This window comes from Neopsephotus bourkii, unplaced genomic scaffold, assembly GCF_033783945.1.
Source record: "Neopsephotus bourkii isolate Nb327-2 ecotype Australia unplaced genomic scaffold, CSIRO-AGI_Nbou_v1 NB_275, whole genome shotgun sequence".
Taxonomy (NCBI): domain Eukaryota; kingdom Metazoa; phylum Chordata; class Aves; order Psittaciformes; family Psittacidae; genus Neopsephotus; species Neopsephotus bourkii.
In genome coordinates, this window is record NW_026900784.1 from 1,217,042 (window position 1) to 1,234,202 (window position 17,161).

Consider the following 17,161-nt stretch of genomic DNA (forward strand, 5'->3'; position numbering starts at 1 on the left):
CTGAAACCATAAAATGTTTCTTGTAGTTAACATCATTAGCTCACTTCTATCTTCAGGTGGCTTTGAGCATCAGTCCCTGATAGCCTTTGGCTTGAGCTCTGTGTATTGATTTATGCTCATGCCATTATAGTACTAATTGCTACACAACCAAAATAAGTGTTTCATGTTCACTTTGACAGAGGATTTAATAACTGGGATGCTCCAAGACAGCAGAGCATGTAGATCTTCAGTTTCAAAATTACTTCAGACATGACCTGCAGACCATGTCCTCCATTAGCTGTGTTTTGTCACCTTCCCTCTCAGCCCCAGGAAAGACTTCTGGTGCCTTTACAGCACCTGCATTTGCCTCCTCATGTCAAATGTATGTCCAATCAGAAGGCAAAGATGAGCAATTCCTCTTGCTCATAGCCGTGCCCTCATGTTGATCTAAGTCATGCTGTGGGGGCTTGACTGCTGCTCAACGCACTGTCAGGATATATCTTGGCCTTCTGATACCTTCAACAGAGTTCAAGATCTTGCCCAGATGCTTTTATTGTCCTTGTTTCTGGGCTGTCTGCAAAACCTTTAAGCCATTATGAATAAGGGGAGAAGAATCATTGTACAACTCTAGGTTGAAGCTTAAGTCTTTAATACTGCTCTTGGTTTCTTGCCTATAATTTTTAAAGGTCTTTAAATACAAGACACTGCTCTGCAGTAGATCCAGGTGCTAAGTGCATGCTAGGAAATGAGAATCTGGAGACCTGGCTGTAACAGCTCAGACCTAATCACTGCTGCTTCAATGCAAAGCCTTTTCTTACACTGACAGAGTGAGGGCGTCTGAGTGGGGCCCTCCATAGCAGCTTCTTTACACTATTTAATGGTATGTGATTGAATACGGATTGCCCAAAGGTTTCATAAAATCCTGGAAAGCACAAATACAAGTGACTTTCAGTGGAAATCAAACACCTAATTGGCTTTCAGCTTCAACTTGAAGTAATAACAATACTGGAAACTGCACTGAAGGAAGAACAGTTTAAAGCTGCTGCCCTAAAGCAGTTACCTTGCACTACTTAGATGTCAGGAATGCTAGCTGCAGGGCCTAATAAAAGTGTTCTGCTGCCTCTTTATGTAGCTTTTGAAGCACAGTATCTCTGAACAATCACAAGTTGCTTGTTTTAGTGAAAAATATTAAAATGTAATGTATTAATTAATCTTGGTATTATCTCCCTGCCTTCGTTAAAAAACAGGAGGCTGGCATTCACTGGGTCACCACAATGGCCCTTGGTCCAGTGTCCTCTTCTTTCTTTGTGGTGATTGGAGGCTTTTAAAAAAACCAACAACTTATGTTAAGGCCCTGTGAACAGGTATGAGCTGGTCTGCCCGTGAAGGAAATCTCTGTGTAACTCTATGTTTAGTTGGCCTATAAACTAATAATTATATTGGCTTATGGCTCAGTGGATGGAAGACCTCACCCCAAATGTAATTGTTTACAATTTACCTTTTTGATTGCTAGTTCTTACGAATATAATTTTTATATTAAAAGACCTTCAAGGAATGTAAAACATTATAGCAGTACTAAAATACGGGTAAAAATAAAACCCTTCCTTTTTGCATGGACACGGTACTTCACCTAATTTGGTTGTCTGCCTAGTGATAGCATCATTATTAATCAATATCATACCCCGTATATATTAACTTATACATTTGTTTCTGGTAGTATTACAAGGAAAAATGAATGGACATTAAAAAAATCAGGCAATCCATTTGTATGGCATGTCTTTACTGGTACTAATTTAATATTTAGATTTCATGCAAAGGTAATGTAGATTTTATGAATTAGAAAAAATATAGCCACAAAGTAGTCTGCATGTAAGTATGTTCATAAATTGCAAAATATATGTTCCAAATGCTGTAGTGAGGAAAGATCCTTAGATAATGCAAATCTTCAGTAAAAGCAATGATCTGCCCCAAATGAATAACCTGTACTTCAGGGTCTAGACATATAAATTCATCCTGGCATAATGAACTCCAGTTCAACCTGGAAACTTTAAGTGGTGGTGACTAACTCCTACTCATCTCTTTTCCTGGTGATTATGGTCACTGAACCAAACAGTAAGGTGCAGAGATCACAGTCAGTTAGGCAGACACAACCTCAATTACTGGGAAGTTAAACCCTCTATTATTTGCCCTGCTGTCACACTGAAAATGGTAATTGCCCATTTTAGCAGACTTCCATTGCCTTGCATAGTTTCCATATGCTTTGTAACAGGTATGTTACCTTAGATTGGCTTGGTCTTTTTCAAAGTTAATAATCTTCTAAGTCTCTCTTCAACAAGATTGACATTAGGACCCCTATAACAGGGAGTTCAAAAAGTGTTAAACCGGTGTACGTTTTGTATGCTTTGAATATTTTTTTGAAAGATTGCTGCAGCAGAGCTGAAAACTCAGACTGATTGAGCTTGTGGCCCATGAATATCATCTCAAGGCAACCTGTCCTTTTTTATCTTCAGGCTTTGAAGAACAAAGACTCATGCACACAGCAGACAGTGACGTTTTGAATGCTGGCAGAGCTATAAGACTTAGTGCAGGTGGAAACAACCTGTCTGCTCTTGTGACAAGCTGAGTATGGAATCTTGAGATACTCCAAGAAATGATCTAGTGGATCATGACATGCTTCCCTAGCCATCTGTCCTAAGCATTTACATGTAGCATAAATCATTGTGCAATCTCAATGCTTACAAAATATTTCAGGGATAGGGAACTACGGTCTGCATTTTGCAAATAGTGAAGCAGAGAGAAGATAAATGATTTGCCCAGAATGTGACAGAATCTGCATTTAAACTGGGTAAGAGAAGCAAAATAGTCTGTGCAAATCTTCTACTAGAATCACAAATGAGTAGAATTTCTCACCCTCCCCTACCAAAACCCACCCACAAACTACTTGAGATTGATAGGCACAAACCATGATTTTCATTTCATTCCCTTGGGTAATTTGCAAGTAAAACCACACAAAATAAGTGGTTTGGGGATTGTTTGATATGTACATGATTCTCCTGATGTTTATGTTACAAGACTTCCCAAGGTTCAGTGAATATTTTGCTACTTTTCTTAACCAGATGGTTAATTTGAGACATTTTACATAACCTGCCCTTTTCAGCAAATGCCAGTGAGTAAAGTTTTTGCCTCCTTATTATATATGCTTCAAGTGACTTGCTAGAAAGCTATATTAACAAGAAGTTTATATTGTACTGTCTCTCTTTGCTATATCCATCTGATATTTGACATGCTCCACCTTGCTGCCTGCCCGATGACAGGGTTCCCAAAAGCTTTCAAAAGTACTAAGGGAAAGCCTTCAAAGACTGTTTACCTCTCTTTAAGAGCAAGATCAAGCAGTGCACAATACTTTTCAGCCACAAAGTCAGGCACTAACCCTTTTATCAGTTAAAGACTTAATTAAAAAAAAAAATAAACAACCCAAACTCAAAAAGCTTATTATAAGTTGTGTTATTACCTGTTCTACTCTATAACCAATATTAATCAGTCAATACAAAGCACCCTTTCTTCTGGCTGGAAAATGCAATTTCGTAAGTTTTTTTTTATCCTTCCACCTGTTCATTTCCCTGAAATACATCCTTCACAGTACTTACTCTCTGTGACTTTTGTGCCCTGCTTTTTGCCAGACTTTTCCTGGCAAATGACCTCTATCTCAAATGGCTGGTGTGTCAGTTTCATTACCTGTTCTCAGCTAATAACTGTATGTAATTACATACATATTACTGAAAAAGTCCTTGATCTGAGTAAACATTAGTTAGCAGCAACTAAAAACATTGGTGTGTTATCAGTACTGTTCTCAGACTAAAGCTGCAAACAGCATTGCACCAGCTACAAAGGAGGCAAAAGTAACTGTTACAAGTGAACCCAGGACACTGTATCGTTCAATGAAGTCACACCTATTCTTCAGGTATGCCTAGCTCTCAGACAAAAAACCCCATAAAATGTTATTCTCGCTTTTCCACATATTGTTCAGATCCAGATATTCTCTGCTAAAAAGAAAAAGGTTTAGAAATAAAAATATTTTACAAATTAAAAAAAAAAGCTTTACGAATCAAAGGAAAAATAAATGTAAAACATCTATTTTTTTTTTTTTCTTAGAAATGTTACATAATCATCGAGGATATCAGCCCTTATTGGGATGCTTCCTGACAAATGGAATCATGGCAAAATAAAACCACTTTCATGCAGATACGTGGTACACATGAGGAAGACCAAAGCTGTATGAAACAGCTCTGAAATGAGTGTTTGACTCTGGGTTAAAAATTTGCACGGAGGCCCTTAAATCTGCTAAGTAAATTCCCATGGTTTTCTAATAACCAATATTCATTTTGCTAGGATTAGACAGACTGCATGCTTTGTATTTGCTGAAGATCATATTTGTTTCTCAGTCTTTGCCACTGATTTTAAGAAACCAGAGGAAATAAAATTATTACACTTATTTAGTCTGTACATGGTACCTATTTATTTAGCAGTCTTCTGCTTGAAATTTATAGCATGTAAGCACTTTCGATAAATTATAAAACTATGGGAAACAAGGGAAATAATAACAGCCTTCTATTCTTATCATGAGGGACATCTTTACATTGCTGCTTCTCCTGTGTTATCTGTTTATCTGGGAAACCTCTTTCTCTGTCTTTGTTGCATTCTACCCCATGTTTTAAGGATGTAAATCACATTTATTGGAACATGCAGGTATTTCTACAAGGTTTAGAAATATGTCACTTGTACAGTTTAGAGCCATATGCCACAGCCTAGCTTCCCTCATGCAGCATTCTTCTCAGACTTGTTTTCTAAAATCAGCCTGATGTCTTTTTTCCATTCTCAGATACAGAGAGTAGCACTGTAATTTTAAGAAGGGGGCACTTACTCATTGTTGTGTGTATCAATGGTATGAAAAAGTTCATGTAGTTCTTCTCCACTCAGAATTCCATCCGCAAAGTAAGCTTTGAATTCATCAAAGGAGAGTTTTCCATCATCTGAAACAATGAAGAAATGGAAAGTGCTTTTGTTTTGTTTATAGTTCTGCCTGTTTATTTCACACAATACAAGGGGAAACTATTAAAAACCTCTAGCTCTTCAGACTAAATGTAGAAAATTCACATATCTGATCAAGACACATGAAGAACATGATGCTAAGTGCTGTTGTGTCAGCTGTTGCATCAGAGTTCTCAATTTGCCTGGTATCTCTTCTTCCTTCTTATCTTTCAGGCAAAGTTAGTTGGTAAGTCTTTATTGACAAATGCATGAACATAGTCCTATCTTTGCCCAGATCCCATTCATTGTCTCCTCTCCCCATCCTGCCATATGCTTTCCTTACTCAGTCCCTGCCCATGTCCTCACATATTCATGGAAGATCATTGACTAATGTAGTGAGTTTTAAAAGCAAGACTGATAATCAGCAAACAAAAGCCAAAACAAAAGATCCACCTTTTGCTTTTATGTAGAAGAAATTTGAATGGTTAAAGGGTAGATAAGTAATAATTTATTTAAATTGACTGAGCCTTGAGAAGCATAAAGAAAATTCTAAAAGCCTAACACCTTATAACTCTGTTTTGGGTAGCACTAAATTTAAGTTTACATGTCTCTTTCTCTTCCTTCAGTAATATACTGAAACCCTCATAGAGCACTAAACAACTGTAAAGGGTAAGATTAAGATGTCCTAAATACTAAACTAATCTACAACATATTGTGGCCTAATTTCATAGTGGTGAAGAATCTATTATAAAGGCAGTATCTGAATCCTGTAACTACATGCTATACTACAGCATGCAGATTTGAAGAGCAGAGCTCAGGGGTTTCCTCACTCTGTTATTATTTCATCATTTCTTTGACTTGAATATATGGCTTCACATACATAATCTTCAAGGGGCTTGAAAATTGTACAAATTAACTGTGTGCTTCACCAAAACATTTTGAAATGTTCAGTAAGAAAAGACAGATTGTAGCTGGAGATAATCATCATTATGATCAAAATAAAATGTCAAGATGTACAAGAGCTAAAACCAAGGATGGCACAATACTGCCGTGCCTACCTAACTGAGAATCTAAATACATTTGCTGTTTGGCACTGGCTATGGAGAAGGAATATCAAACACTGAGCTTGTTGAAACAAGCTTTTCATAGCTCTGCTTCCTTTGATTCATATGGATACAATTGATTGTTTAAACAAACTGCCTCTGCAGCTTTAGCCTTTGCTGGGAATTAGTGATTTGCATGGAAGTTACACACATACTGAAGAAACTAGTGATTTTTTTGGCAACTTTCCTGAGATGAACATATTATAACTTTATTCATAGAACAGTCTGGGTATGACACAAACCCTAAAACATCTGTCTATCCCTCTTCTTCAGGATCATTTGCTTTACATCAATCCAGAAAACTAATCATCTGCCAACAGACAGGTTGGACACTTTAGCTATTTTCTTTACACTTTACCATCCAAGAGCAGACATTGACTTTTGCTTCATTGCTACTTATGCTCAATAACATTTTGGATGTTATCAACACTGACTGACACATCACAGAGCCTGTGGCTGTCAAAACAGGAGGTCTGAACCTATTTGATGACTGGAAAAAGGGAAATATAACCCCTCATTTTCAAGAAGGGGAAAATGGATGACCCAGGGAATTACAGACAGAGTGTCACCTCTTGTGCCTGGCAAAATCTTGGAGCAGATTCTCCTGGAAGGCATGCTAAGGCACATGAAAAACAACAAGGTGCTTGGTGACAGCCAGCATGGCTTCACTAAAGGGAAATCCTGCCTGACCAATTTGGTGGCCTTCTGTGGTGGGGCTACAGAACTGATGGACAGGGGTTGAGCAGTTGGTATCATCTACCTGGACTTGTGCAAAGTGTTTGACACTGTCCCACATGACATCATTGTCTCTAAATCGGAGAGACTTCAATTTGATAGGTGGACACCTCAGTGGATAAAGAACTGGCTGGACTGATGCCTGTGAAGAGTTGTGGTCAATGGCTCAATGTCCAGCTGGAGACCAGTAACTAGTGGTGTCCCTCAGGGATCGGTGTTGGGACCGGTCTTGTTCAGCATCTTTGTCGCTGACATGGACAGTGGGATTGAGTGCGTCCTCAGCAAGTTTGCCGATGACACCAAGCTGTGTGGTTCGGTTGATACGCTGGAGGGAAGGAATGCCATCCAGAGGGACCTTGACACGCTTGTGAGGTGGGCTGATGCCAGCCTCATGAAGTTTAACCATGTCAAGTGCAAGGTCCTACCCCTGGGTCTGAGCAATCCCAGACACAGCTACAGGTTGGGCAGAGAATAGATTCAGAGCAGCCCTGCGGAGAAGGACTTGGGGGTGCTGGTCGATGAGAAAATGAACATGAGCTGGCTTCAGTGTGCGCTTGCAGCCCAGAAAGCCAACCATATCCTGGGCTGCATCAAAAGGAGCATGACCAGCAGGTCGAAGGAGGTGATCCCGCCCCTTTATTCTGCTCTCGTGAGACCTCACTTGGAGTATTGTGTGCGGTTCTGATGTCCTCGACATAAAAAGGTCATGGAACTGTTGGAACAAGTCCAGAGGAGGGCCACGTGAATGATCAGGGGACTGGAGCACCTCCCATATGAAGATCGGCTGAGAAAGTTGGGGCTGTTCAGCCTGGACAAGAGAAGGCTGCATGGAGACCTCATAGCAGCCTTCCAGTATCTGAAGGGGGCCTATAGGGATGCTGGGGAGGGACTCTTCGTTAGGGATTGTACTGATAGGACAAAGGGTAACGGGTTCAAACTTAAACAGGGGAATTTTAGATTTGATATAAGGAAGAAATTCTTTCCTGTTAGGGTGGTGAGGCACTGGAATGGGTTTCCCAGGGAGGCTGTGAATGCTCCATCCCTGGCAGTGTTCAAGGCCAGGTTGGACAGAGCCTTGGGTTATACGGTTTAGTGTGAGGTGTCCCTGCCCATGGCAGGGGGGTTGGAACTTGATGATCTTGAGGTCCTTTCCAACCCTAACTATTCTATGATTCTATTTGGTTATACATAGACTTCATACGGTTACGTTTAAAAAAAAAAAAAAAAAAAAGCTCTGATTCTCCAGGGCATTTCTCTGATTTTCTATGAATGCAACTGCTTTGCTAGTGCAGCTGGGGACTTGGCTGCTGGTGGCTCAGGCCACCCCTGCACTTCCTCACTGCTCAGATGAAGTGCAGACCCAGCTCCTAACACGTGCTCCTTGTGTTGTGTGTTTGAAGACATGTTTCATAGCTAATTTTCTGTTTCAGGTGTCAAGAATGGGTTTTATTTTAAAGGCTGCATTACATACCCTCAGCACTGCTTCCCTGGGGCTCACCTTCACTGCCCTCGGAGCACCCACATATGTACTGCCTGGTTTAAGTGCTTCAGAGCAGCTGAACAGAAATCTCCATTACAGATGCTTCAATCTGTGCCTCTGTGGCAAAATGATAGGGGACAGATGATTCATGATAGACAGACTTCTCTGAAGCCATGCATCCCTCAGACAAATCAACCTTCAGCAGTGTTTGCTTTGGAAACATTATCTTAAATAAGCTGTTCTGCAACTTCTGCTTGCTTCTGTGTGTCTGCTCTGCTTCCGCTTGCTTCTGTTGTTCTGCTTGCTTCTGTGTGTCTGCTCTGATGTCTGTGAAAAGCAGGGTTCCCTCAAAAACAAGCACAGTTGCCCCTTCTCCTTGGAGCCAAACACTTCTGACTGGCAGATAAAATCATAAACAATCAAATGAGTATCCCTATGTAGTGCTTGCAAGTTTAGAAATATATTTACAGTGTTTTATGGGAGCAATTGCATTCTTACATTTATTTCTGTAAAATTCACCTCTCTATTGAATAGATGTTTTAATGTATAAAATAGGATCTAGTGATATCCCCCAGCCAGTCTGCTCCAGAAACACAAGCAGTCTCTAGGACATATTTTTGATGGCTTACAGTTGCCTTATACACAGAGAGAATGAAGCAGTGGGGGGCACACACAGGACAACAGACACAAGTGGGTGGAAGCAGATACAAAACATTGAAAAACACCTGATTCATTGGCATATGGCACATAGGCTGGAATCAGACCAAGGAAAGACCTGCCAAAATAATAAGGTTCAGTGTGCCAAAGAGTATGCTTATAACCTGTACTAGGTCCCAGGTATAAAAAATTGCATTAAAAAAGGCACAGACACAGACTGAAGGTTTAAAGATTCTAGGCAAATGCACTAAACTTTTATTGACTCTGGTCTGTATTAAGTGTTGATAAAACCAGAAATAAAGATTTTGAGCCATTACTGCAGCTGTTATGCTGGGAAAGCTCGGTGCATGTAACCGTGTGGTCCCAAGGAGACTAAGTGAATAGGGAGATGGTTTTGGTTTAAAAACAGGCATTTGATCTTTATAGAAATAAATTTTTGGAATCTGGAGCACAGAGTCCAGCCCTGCAGCACCTGAAGGACCAAGGGAGGTGGCATGGGGAATGCCACCCAAAGCAGAGCCTGGGCTGTGAAACAGGATCCAGAGTGGTGGCTGCAGTAGATCCAGATGGTCAGGAAGCAAATAAGCAACCACTGCTGCCTATGAAATAAGGGAGGTAAACATTTTTCTTGATTACAAAAGACTGCATTTGGCAGCTCCAGTTTCTGGTATTCCTTTGCTCTCTCCCTTGCAGGCTAGGGACAAGGTTTTACTTTTTGAGAGGAATCTAATGAGTCTGATTTAGTTTTAAACAGCAAAAGCAATGAAATAAATTAAGAACTTTGCTTTTAGCTGGATTTTTTCCACAGCAGTTCTGTGTGAAATCCACATGCTTTCCTTTGAATGCATAGAGTTCTGTAAAGTAAACCTGACCAGTATTTCATTTTGACATGCAAACCTGAAACTCCTCCTTTCCAGAAAGGCCAGCACGTAACACCTCACCTTTATGAAATTACTTCTTTCCCCTTGGGGTTCTCTGCTGCTTTTGTCAATATTACGCACCATGTATTTCTTAGAAATGTGATATTCCTTCCCTATGTCTTGTGCTCCCTCTAGGAAAATCACACAACCTTTTCAGTTATGCAAGGAGTGTGGATCTTCTCCATACAGTGCGGAGCTGATCACCCATGAAATAAGAACTATAGACTGAGTGTATGACGCTGACCCACTTTGGGAAGCTGTGCATAGTGGTATTTCGAGAAACAGGAAGGTAACAGAATGATTTAAGTACCTGAGCTGGCAAAGAAAGAAGCCACCACCACAAAAGAAACAACATTTGTACAGCTTCTTTCAAATAGGGCAGGGACTAATAAAGGAGCTTCTCAATTAAACCCTGCTGTCATAAATCACTGTAGTATTTTTAAGTAACAGCAATTCAGCAGGATTTCTTGGCTCTTTTGATCTCTTATTTGATATTGTCATTGCAGAACCACTGTCTGCCTTTGTTGTGGAAGGCTAACCTGAAGTTCCACAGTCCCTAAATTCCTATCTCCTATAATACTCTTACTTATCAGCTTAATTTACTTTTTTGGATGGATGCTGTCAAGCAAGTGTATAGTATGGGTTTTGGTGCTAATTTTATGGGGGGGTGTTTTAATCTCACAAGAAAAAAAGTAGAGCAGCTCTGAAAGAGCCCTATTAAAAGTGTATGAGAGAGCTTAACAGGGCCATGTCATGGACAGTAACATAGTATTTGTTACTGTAAGCCAATACTTGTTTTCCCATTACTCAGAAGGGTGACACTGAAAATGTATCCTAGTCATTAACAAAAGGTTAAAATCTGTGTTGACAACAGTGTAAACATGTTAGGCAAGTCTTCTCATATCCAATAACCTTTCAGAGAAGGGACTTCCCAGCCTTAAAACAAACTTCCTCCCCATTAATGTGGCACAAGCATGTGCAGTGCTGGATTAGCAAAGTGGAAGTCCCACGGGCAATTGACGGTTGAGCAAACCCAATTAAGCACATAAGAGCTGAAACAATTTCAAGTTCATGGACTTAAATTAACAGAATTAAAGTGAAGTTAACAGAACTAACTGAAGTTAGCCACTTTTCTACCACTATGTTGTAAAGCATCCACATATATAGGTATGAATGCCAGCGACCAAAGTCTCGGCAGCTGATGTGGTTTCGTATGGTGCTGGTACAAGCATGTTTGTCACTGTGTGCGCTGTTTCCCCTAGTTTTTATAGCAATGTGTACGTAATAAGCTGTGGGGTAAACCCTGTGAGGCCTGCAAGTCTTCCTGACCACCAAGGTGCTGTGGATCCACCACAGCTGAGACAGAGCATGAGCTCAAATTTCAGGGCAGGGACATGAAGCTGCAGGGGCCCTTTTCTCCTTGCCATCCCAGCCCTCCTCTTGGGATTCAGCTTGTAGCACCACTGCCCTTGCAAGCCACTGGCAAGCTGACTGAGGGGAATAACAAAAACACTACCAAAAAAACTATCACAGTGATGGATTTCGTGGCCCCTGAAGTCTCTGAGGGAGCCTGCCATGGTCTCGTGGGAAGTGCCAGTTGCTGCATGAGCTGGGGGCGGAATAGCAATTGGAGGTGGGCTGTGTGGGTGAGACTGCCCTCTCAGCAACAGTAAACAGCTATTCAACAGGCTCAGTTATTACACCAAACCATACAGTAGCCCCTTACTGTCCAATAGTTCTTCCTTGAAAGTTGTTCTGATTTTCATAATGGTGTTCTTCAGATACCTGAGTACACTTTATTGAACCTGCACTATACCTGTTTTCTTAGGATTGATTGTCAGGGTTAAAGCTGTTTGAGCTGTGGGTTTAACACTGCTCAATGCTTTCAGGGAAAGACAAAAGTCTGGCCAGTGCTTCTTCAACAAGTCACATCCCCTTCTTCCTGTACTTTGGTATTACAGTACTAAATAACTGCTTTTTATTACAAGGAAACTTGTGTTTCCTTCTTGCCCTGCAAGAGCTAACTCTGGTTATCAGAGTGAAGTATAAATACTATTATGGTAACTGCAGAGCTACAGAAGCTCTTCATAGCCTCAAACATGCCAGATCTCGTGGTCTGTGTGATGCAGAGACAGGCTAGCGGCTTCATTTCGCTGCTGGGGTATGTGGCACAAAACCAAAAATGGAACTTGTCCAAAATTGTGCAGCAATTCTGAGATGGAAAAGGGGGTTAAAGTCATGTTCCAAACCATGACTATGTATACAGCAAAAAAAATCCAGTAGTTACATTTGCAGTCCTTACAGCAAGGACCTTTCCCTGCTGCATGGGAGCATCTGTGAAGCCTTACAGTACCTTGCTGTACGTGGGCAAAACTTCTGATGAAGAAAATAACAAAAACTCACAACTTTTGTGTTACATCTTGAGCTCAAGCGTTTATCCTGCCTACTGACATGCCAAACAAACACATAACTGCAAAATGTAGGAAACAAGTCTGATTGCTGGATACAGCCTATGGTGTTCTTAAAATGTCATGAGATGGAGCTACTAACAAGTATTTCAAACCTTGTGAACAGATGTCACTAAGACAACACCCACGTGCACCCAAAGTGCAAATCAAAAATATATGCCAAATTGTGAAAGCACAAGATCTGCCCTTGAAGAATTCATAGGGAGGATCAGTGCACAACAGAATACATTGCATGAGGGATGTCTGGTTTTCATGTTAGGATGTTTAAAGCATGACTTAAAATGCTGAATCGATGATGGATGGGTTTTTTTTCCAAAGGGAGAGGGGAAGACACAGTCTTACCATTCTTGTCTGCTCTTCTTAATATCTAAACAAAAAGAGAGAGAGAACAGAATCACTCCTTTTTTAATGGGTTAATAGCACACAATACAATTTAGTGGGCAGCTATAGTTTGATGTCTGCCTTCCCTCACATCATTGTTTTCCTTAACTCCTCCTGTGCCATGTGCACTGAAAACCAGGACCATAATCAGAACTGGCTTTTATTTTCTAGGTTGTGCATGGCTTGTAAGGATGATGTTCAGGCATAAAACCTCATACTGTATGGCTACCATGATACTGAATTCAAGGTTGAGAAAAGTGGTTTAAGGAACCAGAGTAAGGATGAGAGCTGGGAGGATGTGCTGAGCATCTGAGACGGTGAGAAAGACTCAGGGGTTTGTGGGTGGAGGGAACAAAGGTATAAGTCAGGAGAGGAGCTGGATGGCATTAAGGGATCACACTGAGTGTGGGAGGCAGTGAGATCAAATGTGTGGGAGCTGATATGAGGATTTCTCTGATAGAAAGTAGAAACCAGATGCAGAAGCAAGGGGAGAAGGAAAACACAGAGGTTTATAAGCTGGGAAGGCAAAGGAGCATGAGGGTGCCTGCTGTAGATCCTTCCCTGCAATACTTCTGCCATGGAAACTGTGCATGACCCCAGCTTACCCTCATGGTGTGCAAGCTGCCTTTTCTCCCCACTGTAAATGGCACCTGCTGAAGACATTTAAATATGCAGGCAGTCTGCAACTCCTTGTGCAAAGCCTGAGAAGAGGATCCCGAGGGGAGCCCCCTGTGAGCAGAGGTTGCAAAACCTTCCAAGCAGCCCTGCATTGGTGGCAGGACACAGCAACAACCCACCCAGGATTGTATGCAGGTGTACTGCCATGTCTTATGCTGGTGAGATGCTGGCATGCGTGCCAGTCCCTGCTGCAGTCCCACTGCAGGTACCATGACATTAGTCCACACTTAGGAGAAGGGATCAGGCACAGGGAGCAGAACCAACAGAGGGGGTCTCCTTCAGTTTCTTTGCTCTCCAGATGAGGTAGGTCTGCTGTGGCATGGGTCACCATGTGACACTTCGGATATGTGCGGCTGCCTTCCACTGTCACCCTGCTGTGCCTCTGGGTGTAGACTCCATCACTACTTCAGCCTGAACTTCAATGGGGAGTTGTCTGGGCAGTGCTCCAAGTTTACACAAGGGAAGAAAGCAAAGCTTCCAAATACAGTTTCTATTGTTGCTATGAATATTAGTAAAGAGTTTCAAAATGGGCACATACATTTTTGAGAGCTGGCAGCAGTGGAAACACTCTGGTTTGATAAACTCCTGGTATTGTTTAAAAAGGTTCTCTAGCACATGCCGTAACTGCTCTGCTCCCAGAGGTGAAACCAAGTGAGAAACCCAAGGACTGAGGTGCCAAGGTCTGTTAGAGCATCTTCATGTCTGTGTTCTATAGGAAAATTGGAGGGGAGCTAGCAGAATTCTTACCCATATCCAGAACTTCACTAATAGTCTCTAAGCTGAACTTTGCACTGGACCAAGTTTGCAGCACATAAAATATGAAATTAACTTACTAAGATGCAGCTCAATTTTCAGTATGAAGATTGGACTGTTCAGGGTTTTTAAATTTCTACTCTTAAACTGGAAGTTTTATCCTAATGAGAACTAAAGACTAAATGCAGAGCAAATGAAAGATCAGTAAAAGCATTACTTGAATAAAATAAAACCTGTCTATAATCCTTAACAGGTAAAACACAGTCCCACATTCCTGGCAATTTTGCCTGGATTCGGGGGGAGGGGGAACTGTTGTTGGTCTTTCTCCTGTCTTACTGGCAAGCAGCCTCCTTTCCTTCTGAGATCTGATAGCCTTCTTCTGCCCAGTTACACTCAATAAAAGGGAACAGCAGGTGCCTCCACATAAATGGAAGCACTGAAACCCTCCTCCTTGCCTCACAGGTGCCTGGGCTGGGCTGCTCGCTGTGTCTGATGGGAAAGAACAAGGTGTGCTTTAGCAGGGAGATAAATATACCCAGCATGGGCCTGAGCAATATTAGCAGATGATCACTGACTTGCGCCATGAATAGCAAGGGCCTGTGTGGAGCCACATGGGTGATACAGCCACACCAGGTGATGTAGCCCACACCCTGTGCATGACTTCTATGTCACCAAGACTGCTGGGTGTTCTGGCTTGGCTTATTGGTGGACAGGACTAGGACAGCTGTAGCAGCAGAGTTTCAACCAACTAGAAGTGCTCCGTAAATATGGGTCAAAGGTGGTAAAGGTTTCTGCAGAAGTAATTTTATGGATTTATTTTGAAATTAACTTTAATTAATTTTTATGTATTTATCATTACCGTAACTTTTAATTAATTATTTTTCTTTTTTTTTTTTTTTATTAAGGAGATGTTAAAATCATTTGGACACTTGATAGGGATTTTGACACAAAACCAGGGAAGAGATATTCTGACAATTAGCAGTTTCCTAACCCAGTGTGATGAGTTAAACTGGGGAGTTGGCTCAAGCTAATATTTTTTAACTCTTTCCTGGCTAGTGTGGTTTCTCTTCTGTCTTTGTGATGTATGCCTCTAATTCTCCAGTTTCTCTTACAAGTGGTATTTACATTCAGAAAAGCTGCATTTTCCTTATACACTTGAACAGATATAAAAAGCAACAAATAGTCTAATTTAAATGCTTTCTCACAGTCTTGAGAAATCGGGAGATGAGCAGATGGGAGCTGCTTGAAATAATTTGTGGAAAATGTTGGGGAAGTTGATGTGGGCATATTAGAAAAGCTAGATGAAGGATCCTTTAATAAAGTACTGATATTGTGGACTAACCCTGGTACAAGAGTTGGTCTTAAGTAGATCTAAGTTGGTAGTAGAGCTGGTCTGAAGATATGTAGGTCTCGCCGGGGACAGGTGAGATGCAGGGGATACCTTGGAATGTTTGGGTGGGAGTTTGCCTTTTATCAGGACTTGCCTCAGACCAAGGAAATGCTCTGAGCTGGGCATATTTAGACCAAAACTTCAGAGCTGCATCTTGTGAGATACCGAGCCCTTGGTAATGGTCTAGCCCAGCACCCCTGAGGGGTAGGATGGCACCTTGCTGGGCTACCCCTCAAACAGCTGAGAGGCTTAGAGGTACATCAACCGTGGGCACCTCGAATCCATCCAGGTCTAATGGGATGGGAGGGAACCCACACAGTTTGGGAAAAACACCTGCGGTGTGAGCAATGCTTCACTGAAGAGCCCAGAGAAAAAAATAACAGAAATCCAAGCACTGTATTCTGAAATGTGACAGTGTTTTCACCCAGCACCTCTCCTAACTGCTAACGGGCTCTCCTCCCACATGCATGCCACCAGAAGAAGCAAACTCATTCCACTCATGAGCATTTTAAATGCTAAAAATATTAAAAAGGAAAGGAGAAACAGGAAAAGAGAAAGGGAAAAGAAGGAAAGGGAAAAGGGGAAAGGGGAAAGGGAAAAAGGAAAGGGGAGGAAAGGGAGAAAGGGAAGGGGGAAAGGGGAAAGGGAAAGGGGGAAGGGAAAAGAAAAGGGAAACGGGAAAGTGAAAAGGAAAACAGGAAAGTGAAAAAAGGAAGGGAAAAGGGAAAGGGGAAAGGAAAAGAAAAAGGAAAGGGGAAAAGGAAAGGGAAAAGGGAAAACAGAAAATAAAAAGGGAAAAGGGAAAGGGAAAAAGGAAAGGGGAAGGGAAAGCAAAAAAAGGAAAGGGAAGGAGAAGGAAAAGAGGAAAGAGAATGAGAATAAAAGGAAGGGGAAAGGGAAGAGGAAAAGGAAAGGGGAAGGGGAAAGAGAAAGGGAAGGGGAAGGGGAAAAGGAAAGGAAAAAAAAAAGAAAAGGAGAAAAGAAAGGGAAAGCAAAAGACCCACTGCTCTGTTATGTTTCTCTCCTTCCCACCCCAGGGAGGAAAGGAGGGGGGAAAAAGGGCAAAACATAAAAAAATAAAACACACACGACACGCACCCCCCAACTGCTGGAGGGAGGAGTTCATGTGAGGGATGCCGCGTACTCACATCGCGGAAGATGCGCAGCCCCGCTCCCGGCTCCGCCGCCATCCGTCCGCCGCAACCGTCGCCGCCCCCCGGTCAGGCTGGTGGCTTTGGGCAAGGCCGAGCCGCACGCCCCGCCTCGCCTGTCGCTGGAAAAGCACCCAAAAGAGGCTGGGGAGGGGCTGCTGCTGCTGCTGCTGCTCCCGTTCGCTCGCGGGGACTCGGGGAAGAGTTTGCACCGTTCTGCTCCGCAGGCATCTTGTTGAGCCTTTGAAGTGGGCTCGTGGAGAGACTTGCGCTCTCTCCATGGCAGACACTGGGTTCTTGCAGCCTGCCTTTGTCAGGCCAAGTTTTCATCGTCACTTTGGCTGCTTTCCCCTTGAGTACACTCACGTGGGGGTGATCTTTCTTGGATCACAGGACTGGCCATGCTTTGAGGTCACCCTAGTGCAAAGAGGTGATGGG

At 42.1% G+C, this 17,161-nt stretch overlaps 1 protein-coding gene across 4 annotated transcripts in view; it reads right to left on the minus strand.

The window, feature by feature from the left end:
• The window catches only part of NECAB1 (N-terminal EF-hand calcium binding protein 1), a 52,748-nt gene extending 35,910 nt beyond the window's left edge, over positions 1-16,838 (minus strand). For 2 of the 4 annotated variants that reach the window (XM_061346793.1, XM_061346790.1), the window contains exons 1-3: positions 16,721-16,838; positions 12,713-12,737; positions 4,901-5,009 (exon numbers count right to left, since the gene is read on the minus strand). In XM_061346793.1, coding sequence (XP_061202777.1) covers positions 4,901-5,009; positions 12,713-12,737; positions 16,721-16,762 — 176 coding nt within the window. In that variant the 5' untranslated portion in view covers positions 16,763-16,838. The remainder of the gene's footprint in view (positions 1-4,900; positions 5,010-12,712; positions 12,738-16,720) is intronic. The other 2 variants (XM_061346794.1, XM_061346795.1) reach the window with 2 other exon arrangements.
• Between the last annotated feature and the right edge of the window lie 323 nt (positions 16,839-17,161).